The sequence below is a fragment of the Trachurus japonicus genome, chromosome 9 (genome assembly GCF_045865225.1).
Source record: "Trachurus japonicus isolate A0001 chromosome 9, Traja_1.0".
Classification (NCBI taxonomy): Eukaryota; Metazoa; Chordata; class Actinopteri; order Carangiformes; family Carangidae; genus Trachurus; species Trachurus japonicus.
The window spans coordinates 12,040,138-12,053,038 of record NC_140915.1 but is presented as its reverse complement, the minus strand read 5'-3'; the positions used below and the strand labels follow the sequence as shown (position 1 = coordinate 12,053,038).

At 40.1% G+C, this 12,901-nt stretch overlaps 1 protein-coding gene across 1 annotated transcript in view; it reads right to left on the bottom strand.

Annotated features, from left to right (window-relative positions):
* LOC146981013 (protein unc-13 homolog B-like) overlaps positions 1-12,901 on the bottom strand; it is a 188,879-nt gene that overhangs the window by 105,163 nt on the left and 70,815 nt on the right. Inside the window, exons 9-10 of the mRNA XM_085785933.1 lie at positions 11,750-12,040; positions 11,114-11,201 (exon numbers count right to left, since the gene is read on the bottom strand). Of these exons, the coding sequence (XP_085642059.1) occupies positions 11,114-11,201; positions 11,750-12,040 (379 nt within the window). The remainder of the gene's footprint in view (positions 1-11,113; positions 11,202-11,749; positions 12,041-12,901) is intronic.

The following is a 12,901-nucleotide window of genomic DNA, read 5'->3' as shown; positions in this document are numbered from 1 at the left end:
AAAGTCAATTAAAACTGATTGCGAACTGTCTGTTTTGTTGAGTATCTTATTGAGTTAGTCAAATAAAGTTTCTCCTTCTTAGGATATCACGCCAATTTAACATGACATCTGTTAATGGCCAGTGATGTGGGTCATTTTCAACCGTCATAATAATTGTTTAATCAAATATTATTTAATCAAAAGTGACAAGGACAAATCCGAGGGCACTCAAAAGGGATTTCTGTGAGATAGTCTCAAATGTTGTTTGATATCATGTGAGCGTGCAGTTATGCCATTTGACGATTATTCCCATTTCACTTGTACATGGTTAAGCCTTTGAGAACTACACTTGTTTTTGATTTATGGGAAACACAGCTAGTTAAAAGCTGGAACACATTTTACATGGGATATGCAATACAAACATGAGCTTAAAGCTGCTTAAGGGAAAACAAAATGGGAAAAAACACCTGCAACAGTGTAATCTCCAAGGTTCGTTTTCTACTGTAGATTCCCTGTGTACATGGCAGACGACCAGCCGCCGGTAACGTTATGTGGATTTTCTGTGAATGATCCTGTTTATGATGATGATGATGATGATGATGATGATGATGATGAGGAGGAGTAGGAGGAGGAGGAGGAGGGTCCATTGTTGATGTTTTGAAATTCGTCAGTTCACATCTGAGTGGGTGAGATAAACATTTCTCCGCAGCAGCCTCAGCCTCAGCAGATCAGGAAGCAGTGAAGCAACGAGACTTGCTAAAGTGTTTTGACTTCACGAATCACTGCAATCACAATCACAGAATATTCATGACCTGCTTAATAAACCCTCCGACTCAGAGCATTGACTCGTCTCCTCTCCTGCAGGAGATTCGATTTTAAAAATGTTGTTTTGTCACATATTTGAACAGTAATTTCTGTTTTCTCTTCCCTTTTTTGTATATCTCACCACTTGTCTTTGTTATGCAACTCTATCTGGACCTGCGGACAGGCGGTCCACTCCCACTGCATCCAATTATCTCTGCACGTCCCCTCAGTCGATAATGACTCCGCCCCGGTCCGTCCACTCTCCTGTTCTCAGGTTTATTTGTGCTGCGTTCCCTCTGTTGTCCTCAGCCTCACTCAATCACACGTCTCTATTTGTTCCTTGCATGTGCTGCAAAAAGTCTCTTATGTAACGTAAAAAACAAAGCCAAAGGAAACTCCGAGCTGTCTACTGTATAGAAGCACACACACACACACACACACACACACATATGATTTAATTGTGAAAACACTGAGCAGGAGACAGAGGGAGAGGTAGGTGTGTGTGTGTGTGTGTGTGTGTGTGTGTGTGTGTGTGTGTGTGTGTGTGTGTGTGTGTGTGTGTGTGTGTGTGTGTGTGTGTGTGTGTGTAAGAGAGACTGTCACCAGGCAAGGCTGTCTCACGTTAACGTTTTTGGATTAGGTTTATTTGCTCTGCCAAGTCACAGAATCTCCAAGGACTCCAAAGATGCAGGCAGGGAAAACAAAAGGTTTAAAAAACATCAAATGAAAACAGGATTTCAGAAATATTGTTTGAGTACAATCCCATCCAGGGACTTTTTTTTTTCTTTGGCATGAACCAAACTTTGTGATTTTTTTTTATCTGGGTATTTAAAATCTACAGTACAGTACATGCAATCTTCTCTGTTATCATTCTACTTCCAGGTGGTGTATGTAACTCTGCAGAGATTAGAGTTATTTTTGCAGACAAACTTTCACAATCTGAGTTCAATGGTCATAAAATGATCAGAATCAACCTTAAAAAATGTATTAATGCAGAACATGAACTAAAAATGTTTATTGTCTCTTCTTCTGTAATATGTAGGTTAGAGTATATGCATCCTGCAAGAATCTGTATTTTCATGACAGCCAGTGTGTGTGTGTGTGTGTGGATGAAATTTGAGCTCTACAGGTTCTGGGTCTACGTCTGAAAGTATCTGTATTATAAGACCTCCTCGTCCACCCTGAGGATCCGTGGACTCTTGTGAGCCGCAGCGTGTTCTCCTGCTCTTCATCTCGTCCCTCTGCTCTCCTTTCTACTCCTCGCCTTCTTATTTCCCTCCACACAATCCTCTCTGGCTGCTCCCTTCTTGTCCCCTGTCGCTCGGTTTGAAGTCTGCCTGGTCGGTGCAGCGATCTCATCTCTCGCGGTCTCGTCTTTGGTTTGCAATGCGAATATGAATGTGTGTGTCTTTGTATATGTTTGTGTGTGTCTGTGAAGCTTCTCCAAGGACAAGGGAGTAGCTGCATATAGACAATTCCCCAAACTGAAAGACAGAATAATCTGTGTGTCCTACTTTGGAAAACATACAACATGATCATTTTCTGATCTCTCTCTCTATATATATATATACTGTATATATAAATATGTATAAATGTTTAAAGTTTGTTCTCCCACTGTATTCATTAATACACTGCCCATCCCAAAAAAAATTAACATAAAACCAAAAGCCACAGTCCTGTCACCTCACATCATACAGCTGGAGACCAAAGTCATCAGGTGCATGCTGGGACTCCACTCAGCCAAACCACAGGAAACTGTAGGACGCTGCAACGTGACGATGTGTTTAATCGTCATGTTTCAAAGCCACACGTTACAATGTTAATGTTGTTCTGTTTGAGCTTCAGGGCTGGCTGTTGTAAACCTCATCTCCTCTACTTTGCTTTGCTGACCTACCTGCCAGTCATATACAGTATCATCATCCACAAAGGTGTGATCAAGGTCTGACTCTCCTGGGAGCTTGTCTTCATTAAAAGCCTGTTTGAATCAATTTTCCCTACGTTTTATTATTAATATTTTTATTATAGTTTGGGGCAACACTTGACTGAGTTTTTAATCTTCTGTCATCACACATTGAACAAACTGAAAGATCTGAAACAAACTGATTTACGCAGTTTGTGGATAACTGTAGTCTTCTTAAAGATGTAACTCTTGACTCTGTTCTCCCAACTGTTCTCGATACAATAATTTCACACCCATTATTGTTGCCTGTTCGACTCTGTGTAGGTTTTAAATAGGATTATGGCGTATCTTGTAAACTGAAATGTAATTACTTTTCTGTTAAATTACAAGCCTTTTTTTCTGCATGACAGACTATAAAATGTCTTAAAAGGAAAATAGCTGTGAACTGGACCGGTTAATCTTTACTTAACGTAGTTTCAGGAAGTAACAAACAAATCCTTCAATGCATTATTACAGTATAAATGTAGATAATTGTGTTAAAGCTCCATATGGTATAAAGGTAGATGTTTGTGTTAAAGCTCCATACAGTATAAAGGTAGATGTTTGCGTTAAAGCTCCATACAGTATAAAGGTAGATGTACATATGTAATGTGATTATAAAGCAGCTCTAGGTTCTATATTAATACTGTGAAAGTATCAAAGCCTCAGTCCACAGAGAAATGCACACAGCCTGTATTCAGAAACTGAGCCTTAAAACCAGCCGTCAGGACTTCCTGTCACTTTGTGATGTCACAACAATGTCACCCAAAGCCCCGCCCACCACCACTTGGACCCACCACCATCAAGCACTTGCAGGATTTGGTTTTACTCTGAGCGTTTTCCCTGAAATCTGCTCTATTTTCATCCAAATAGTCAGAAATCAGCCAATCAGAAGAGAGACTCAAAGCCTCCTCTCTTCTGATTGGCTGACACCGACCTGTTCCAGGAAGAAGCTGAGAGATGAGATGTAAAATTAAATCAGATAGTATTTGGGTCTTAAAACCACAGATATATCCTCTTATGAATCAACACTAACACAGGACAAGAGGAAAATATGGATGTTAAACTGTTTGTTTTTGTTTTATGTCTGACCCCTCTGAACTGCCTGAGGTTCATATGAGTGACAAGGGTTTCATGAGATAGAGAATGACCTCCATTTAACAGGAACTTGTAATCCTTTAATTGGGGTTAAAGCATTAAAACCATCCACATATGTCAGCGAACTGTGAAGCTCTTTTCTGGGTCACATTTAAAATTATTCTACAGAAACTCTGAGAAAAAAAATCATAACAAAAGCTCATTAAGCACAAAGATTTCTTTTTTTCCTGACCTTTCAAGAACTTCTCAACTCTTCAACCTCACACTGCTGAAACAGCTCCTTCATATAGGACTCACAGTGGAACATAAAAGGTTTTCATTCCCTGCTCATTACCAGTGTGCGAACAAAGCAAAGTTAAATTTATCGACTTCAACACAGAGCTCTGGTTTTGTTTTTTTTTCAATGGGGGAACGAAACGCTTCTGTTGTCTCAGCTGTTGTGTGATACACACAAACGTTGACTATCGCACCACAGGCGTTACAGTAAAGGGTCAGGCAGAGATTTTTTCAGAGTTTCTATCAAGAGCGCTTAATGGACAGATAAATGCTCTGAAGTGCTCTTAAGAAAGGTTGAAAGCCAACACTGCAATCAGAGGTAGGATTCAACAAGGTGCTCAGTGTTTTGCCAGATCATTTTCTTTATCAGACAGTTAAGTAGCACTGTAACAGTGGCTTTTTTTTTTATTTAACCTTTATTTAACCAGGCGAAATCAATTAAGAACATGTTCTTATTTACAATGATGGCTCAAGTTTGACACATAGGGAAATACACTTATTCACAGAGGATCCATACCACTCTCATGTCTGTGCAGTCATTAATATGGAGCTGGAGCCAGTGGACAATGAGTTTATGTTGGTCTTTTATAGCGACTTCACTGTCATAAAAAAAATTGGTGTTAAGTGTTCGTCCAAGCTGTGGTGAGTTTTTTTTTTATTTCTTCATCTTGACAGTTAGACCAAATCCAACCTGTTGAATTTAATTGCAAATTTTACAAACAGTGACGTTAATATACCACAGCTGCAAACTGGAAACAGTTGAGAGTAAGTGAAGAATGAAAGTGACGCAAGACTGTGAGTCCTTCAGTATAAAGCCTGCGATAAAATAGGTAAGTACGGTGGCTCTGAGAGCTCAATAAACTGTGACCTAAGAAAACACACAGAGACACAAACATGCTGCGAATTTAGTTGTGCGTAATCCATTCTCCATCTCATGTTGTTGTTAAAGAGCAACAATGACGGTCTTGTTTTCTCCACGCAAAGTAAAAACTGCTTCTCGTTTATCAATCAGTTTCATTGCATCATAATTACTTTACACCTTCATTAAATTACACTCAAAAGTATTGCACAAGTCTTGAATTTCTAATTAGAGCCTCACACCGAGATCTGTTGTTGCCACACCAACCAAAGTTTGTAATCAGCCTCATGGTTTTAGCAGCTGTCATCCATAGAGAAAATCTCATTTCTATTTTCATCTTATTTCTACTTCTGTTGTTTCTTGTGCCTAAGCTTCAAAGATCGAGTCAAGTGCATTAAACACAGAGGCCAAATTAGAAACACTGTTGTCTTCATTTTCCATTTAATTAAGACAGACCGGAACCAGAAATGACTAGAGGGAAAAATAATTAATGCACAATCAAAAGTAATCATTTGGCACAGGGAGAGCTTTCCTCCTTTTGTGATTCCTCTGAGCAAGGCATTTACTCTGAGTGGCTCATTACTAAATGAGTTATCAGACTGTACAGGACTGAAGAAAAAAAACAACAACAAAAAAACAACCCAGATATAAAAATAGTTTAAACTCATTATACACTCAGTGAAGCCAATGATGTTATTTCTTCCTATGCAACAAAATCTTAACACTGAAAAATGCAAAGCTGCAGCAAAAGAATGGGAAACCCAGGAGACTTGAGCTCTTAGACAACTTTGACCAAGGTCTCAGACCAAATATTTACACACTGTGCTAGTTTCCAAAGGAGGAGGGGGTACTAGGTATTAAAGCAGAAGTAAGTGATATATTTGTGTTAATATAAGTCTTAAATAGTTATATCTTCCGACAGCAATCACTTACATAGAGTGTTTGGACTGAAACACGGGTCTGTCAGTCCCTCTGCTCTGCTCTGAGCCGAAGAGAAAACATTTATCGTATCCTACAGTTTTTATCCAATGAGGAGAGAGAACGGCATGCAGGGCTGTGTGTGCAGCCAAGGGACGCCGTGAATGTGGCGACGTAGGGACGAGGACTGTTATGGTGCGTTCAAGGAAACTCGTATTTTTCCGACCGTGAAGTGGTACCAGTTCGATCTGGTACGAGTTCACCGGTCGGAAGTTACGAGTGGCCGTTATAGTGACTTTCACCGGTAAAACAGGTCGGAAAAACACGAGTGGGTTGCCTGGAACGCTACAAAGTCGTAAGTTGTGACTTGAAGCTGTAATTTACGATTTCAAAAGCCTGCCTGGAACGCAGCATTAGCCAAAACGACCGGACCACTTACTTCTGCTTTAACTATGCAGAGTGCCCAAACATTTGTTGTAGGCCCTTTTTCTTTTTGTGTCAGTTTGAAAATGTAAAAGATGAAACTAAAAACAAAGAGATATTGTTTAAAATGTAAAGGGAATCTGTCATCTGTAACTTAATACCTTTTACCTTTTTGGAGATCATTCCATTTAATTGTTCACATTAACAGATATTTTTGCTTAATTGCAACTGATATTTTGACCAGGAGTGCTCAAACTCTTGCATGACACTGTATTGGTTCAAAAACAGAAAAGAAATATGTCCACTCTGTGATCCAGTCGCTAACTGGGTGGTTGCTGTTGTTGTTTCACATAATGAAGGCGGGGGATGGGAGCAGAATTACACCTGAAATAAGTGACTAATGGTCACATATACCATATGTCTGATGAGTCAGATTACTGATAGACCCATCATTATCAAATTACTTGAATCTATTCGACAAACATAATCTATCTCTAATCTGAGCTGCTGCCAGCGGAGACATGTGGATTAAAATACAAACTTTGTCAGACAGTTTGTGCTTGAGTTGATGAAGCTCAACTCTGTGGTTTATACAGTGTGTTGTGGTCTCTATCCTTCAGTCTAAGCACACACACACACTCACACACACACACACACACTTACCCTCAGCTACAGCGATGGCACCTTAATCATGAACAAATGTAAGGTTGTGTTTCCATAGAAATGTGACATCGTTGCCATGGTACAATCCTCGCTACAGAGACAAAAGACTATTTTTGTCTTTATGGGGATAACTGCTGACCAGTGGTAAACACAGATACTCCTCCATCCAAACATCAATAACATCGACTGAGTATTGGCTTGGTGTTGATTTTATCTCTGTCTGTCATTTTTAAAAACAACGCCAGCAACATCACACAATCTAAAAATGACTGATACCTGCACTTGGAGGAGAGACACGCTCATTATTCCCTCATGCTGATTTTTTTTTTCATAATAGCTTTTAAATTAAATCTACAGCCCTGTCGCACAAAAGTGAATCATTTCTGGAATGAGTTCAGCAAACAGTTTGTTTTTCTACCTTTTCAGGTCATGAATTAAAAAGTCTTGGTAAAAGTGTATATGAATAAAAAAAATGTAGATAATAGATAGAAGGATGCATGGGTCATGTTTTTGACAACCACGGCTTCAAGCTGGTTTATCAAAAGGAACATTGTGCATTGGAAAGGAGACGTCTGGAAAGTCAACTATCAATAAATGAATTTAAATTGATGATAGTCAAAAGCGACAGAGATAAAAAAAATTCACAAACATCACAACGATTTCAAGGATAGACCGATAGACTTAGGCTGTAGCCACTGTTGATTTATGGATGTTCAATAGACTGTACAGTTAACAACAAGTACAAGTTCCCTTCACCTGTTTGCTGCTGAACTAGTTCATCCAACACCTGAAGTTTGTCTCAGACAATTGTGAAAGGATGTCGACATCGTACACATACAGAAACGATGCTGTGTGACTTCAGAGCTGAAAGTGATTTTTTTTTTTTGTAACAGTAAATTGACTGCACTTATATAGCACTTACCTTGTCTTATTGACCACCCACAGCACTTTACACAGTGGGCTGCATTCAACAAGTCATTCACTCAGTCACACACAGCGCTTTTCTATCACAGACACTGATGATACATCAAGTACATATTCATCAAGGCAATTTGGAGTTTTGTCCAAGGAGGAGATGAAGAGAAAACCAGCAGGCTGCTGATCAGTAGAAACTGTGGTTTATATTTACAGTATGCGCTGGTTTGGTTATTAAAAGACTTGAACACTGCACATTAGATGTGAAAGTGAATGTTTTTATATGTATCAACACCATCATAATGACTATATAGTATTGTTACTGTGACTTCAATGCTGGCGAAGCAGCAGTTTAACCCCTTGTTGTTCCAGTCACATCTCTCTGATGCTTCTCTCTCATATTAAACAGGATCTGACACTTGACCTATAAATGCCACTTAAATAAGCTACACTTCATCACCAAACTGAGAAAGTTCATTTGTGGTAACACACACACACCCAGAGAAAACCTCCAGCCTGCACTCCAAGGTGAGCATCAAACAAGCGGATCTCTTGATCCTTCCTCTCTGGGTCTCTTGGACAAGATCAGAGGTGATATTTAAAGAAATGATCTATTGCTGATCAGCAGCTCGGGACTGGTTGAACTAATTATTCTCTCAGATCTGTGCTGAAGTGGCCAGCAGCAGCAGCAGCAGCAGCAGCAGCAGCAGCAGTGGCAGCAGTGGTGGTGGCAAAGAAGCATCCTCACCTGTCTTTGTCCTGCTGGTATCAATCAACCAAACCAAACCAAACCAAACCAAACCAAACCAAACCAAACCAAACCAAGCAGCAGTGATATCACAGTAGATTTATTGAAAAAAATCAACCAGAACCACTTCCATATTCTACCACAGCTCATTTCTGACGCAGTTTGTGTAAAATACTGCTGCAGAGAAACACTGGAACACTGACAAATCTGCACTAATAAGACTTCCTGTCAGATCCTCTACTCAACAAGAGAAGCTCTGCAACATTGTGTCTGTTAAAAACATCAAATATGCATGTTAAATCTCAACCTTCACATGAAACTCAGCATATAATAATGTGGATGTGTGCAACTTTGAATTGAATATTTAAATGAGCAGATTTAAATGAGCCGACTGCATTTAGAATGAACTGCTGCTAAATAAGACCGGATGCTGCGCTATTTAATAGACGTCCTGGATATGTCTAAAAAGCAACAGAGCCTAACAGAAGGTTTTGTCTGCAGCTGAACTTGGACTATTTCAATTGAAGAGAAAACAATGTCCTGCAGCTGAAGAATCGGAGGAAATGTAAAGTTTATGCGAGACATCAGGGCCACTGCAGCAACTCCAACTATCATAATTGCTGACAGAAATCTTGACAAGCTCCAAAACACCAGATCCTACACTTCCCATAATGCCACTCAATAATGCCCTACAATCAACAAACCCTCCATGCCTGGCAAATACATGTTTCTTTCTATATTAAATAGGCTGCCTATGTAAATACTGTAGTTGGAGGGGCCCCTAAAACTCTTCTGACCGTCATTTTCCCTACGATACCTGTTGGATAAACAATTCAGTCACAAGTTTTTTGATCGGATCTGTCATGAGATAATAAACTGACAGAGTCTGGCGCTAAAGGAAGAGGTGGGTGATATAGTGTAAATCAAGGTGATATGTTTCTAGATGTTATTACTAAGATGACAGGTCCCATTGTAAGACAAAAGTCTGAGGTCATCTGAGCTGTACACACTCTGGTTACCAGTGTATTTATAATAAATCATAGTATTACCATATTATTGATGCAATCTATCATAATCCTGTGTATTCATCTTGGGCTTGTGATAAGAGAAGAGTTTCAGTCTCTCTCTCTCTCTCTTTCTGGTTTATCTCTGTGCTCCTGTTTGTCCTTGACATTATTTCACAGTCGCTGCGATCAGTCACTACTAATAAATCAATTTCAGCTGATTCCACTTTCCGCTAAATGCAACAGTTCTTACTAAATATATCCCTGTAACTTAAGTATGGTAGTTAATTCTTAATTAAAGGCAACAATTAACTTTTATTTGCACTTGTTTTACGATTGGGTGGCTGTTTGGGTGTAGTTGTTTCTAACCAAGTCAAACAGGAACATGAAGAGCTTCTCCTTTACTCTCCACACTGTCGTCTTCATGTTCTTGACCCGTCACCTTGACCACATCTGATTCAGTCCCATAACGGAGCAGACACTTGTCTGAAGCCTCCTCAGAGGGCTTGTTTAGACAGAGGGATGGGAGTCATGACAGACAGCCGACCAGGTTTATGGGTGAAGCAGACAGTTGTGCTGCGGAGCCATAAATAATCTAAAACTTTATTGGTCCCTCTGTGAATATTCTCTCTAGGTCAGATTACAGGGTCAGTGTTGTGTTCAAGGACACTTCAGCAAGGCAGATGTTTGTCAACACAGGGCCGTGCACCGGCTTGTGTATTAATCTATGGCCCAGATAAATTTCACTTATGGTGTTTGTCAGTACATGCTACCATCATTATCATCAGAACGAGCAGCAGATTACTTTGAATACTACACACATACACACACATACACACAAGTCACTCATATTTAAGACCAAGTGGAGCAGGTCAAGCTTTGTGCCCACCTGCATCAGACTCATTTTTGAAGGCCACAACAATACACAAAGTTTTAGTCAAAGGCATATTCAAAATAACACAAAAGGACAAACAAACAAAGAAGGAAAAAGAAAACCCAACAGATAATACACACACAACTGTAACATTTGCACCATATAGACAGACCCCAACAGGGAATGTAAACCACCCTCAGGTGGCTGCCTCTATAATCTGAAGAATCGTTTTAACTCGCGGTACTGTATCTTGGAACTAAAAACTTTCTGTAGCAGCAGAGTGATAGCCAGATCTCAAGGAACTCACGCTGAAATTGGGTTTTTCCAGATCAAAGCAGAAATCCTTAAGGAGCACAAAATTGGTGCAAATTGCTGTAGCATGACTGGAAACTCAACCAACCCATGAGGGTAAAGAAAAGCAGAGGAAATATCATTACGTAAGAGAGGGGAGAGAGGATATGTTCATGTGGCTGTGTATTTGAATGTGTGCATGGTATTTTACTGATATGACTTGATATGCATTATTTACATATGTGTGTGTGTGACTGTGGAAGAAAAAGAGACAGACAAAGAGAGAGCAGCTGGTGTGGGCAGACAGAGAAAGACTTCCTACCTCAAGGAGCTGCACTCTCACTTTGTTGTACGCTTTCAGCCAGCGAACTTTGGATGGGGAGCAGGGTGGAGGACCGTCTTCGAAGAAACTGAATGAGATAAAGCAAAACAGATCAATGGCTTCAAAGGGAAAAAACTTTTGAGAAGATGACAGATGGGAATCGATATGAATAAATCAGTCAATAACAATTGAATCAATGCCCTGGTTCTGCAAAAGGAGGACTTTGCATATTCAAGTCTGCCCTAAAACAATACTTTAGCGCCTTAATGATGTTTAAAACTGTTTAATTGTGGCACTCATCAAAGCTTTCTTCATAACATGCCTCAAATGGAAGTTGTGAGATGTGAAAGCTGGTCTTGTTCAATGGAAAATTATATATCCGACACCCCATTCTTGTCTAAAACTAATGAGGATCCATCAGACTAACTCAGGAGGCTGGAATTAGTCTTTGTTCAAACCCGGCACTAGATAATTATTGTTATGAGATCCTTTAATTGGCAGTGAGCAAACACCAGGTTCAGTGTTAACATGAGCACCTGACTATTCTTTCATGTGCAGGTACCAGTCCTCCGGGGCCATCATCGTTGTAAATGCCACCTAAAAATGTAAAGCTAGATGTTTTCATTATGGACATACCAGATTTTAGTCTGAGTCCTGTTATCGTGGCTGTCCAACATCGGTTTGGGCAGGATAACAGAAGAGTCCTTCAGATCTTTGTTGGAACCAGGCTCTGGCAGTGGATGGCGTTCTTTCTCAACCTCTCCTTCCTCCTCCTCTTCTTCCTCGTCCCAGGTGGATGGCTGGCTGTGGAGAGGGGGATGGCGAGGGCCGGAGTCTGGACCTTGGCGCTCCTCAGGTTCAGAGCTGAGCTGGGAGCTGGCTGGGCTGAGGTTGCCCGAAGAATCAAACCGACTGCTGTCCGCTGGGCTGTGGAGGGAGGAGATTGTTACTTCAAATACTGTGGTGATTTGGAAAACCAACGTGTAACTGATGAACTAATACATAAAATCAAATGGTTTCATGCCAAAATTCAGCATTTATAAGAGTGATCAACATTTAACAATGAATTGAGAACATCTGATTTTGGAATAAAACCTTTTGATTACAAAATCAAGAAATAGGTCAAGGAATACTCTTCAGGAGAAGTAGGCTGAATGAGGTGAGTGAAGAAGGGATAGCCATTAGAACGTGCAATATGTAGGCAACAAGGGGGGGAAGTCTCTGTCTAAAAGCCTAAGCATAAATGGGGATTAAGGAAATAACCTTTTTAGTACAACTACTTCTAACACAGCACATTTACAGGATCCACTAGTGTATGGACCATAAAATGACAAATCCCAAAACCGCCAACCTTTTAATAAGATTGAAACTGAAACGTTAAAAACTCTCTTTACCTGGCTAATAAAGATCACAACTGACTAACTGAATAGGAGAGTACTGGATAGCAGCTGGATGATTGAGATTGCTAACAAGGAGAGTGGCTCCATGTTTTAACTGTCATGATTTACTTTGTCTTGGGTGTAGGCCAAATTATTTCTCAGTGGTCCTTTCATTCCAGTGTCCAGCCTGTGAGTGTGGTGTGCACTGCCACACCTTCATAAATCTATCAGAGTTTGATTCATACAAACAAATTGGCTGGGGCTTGGAGAATAATTCAGGGGAGGCTTTATACTTGCTTCACAAGTGAAAAGCTAATAAATAAAGACCATTGGTTTTCTTCATTCAGTGCACTTCCATCACTGTCAGGGAAGCTATTACTGAGGTGCTGTATGTACAAAATAGCTCCAC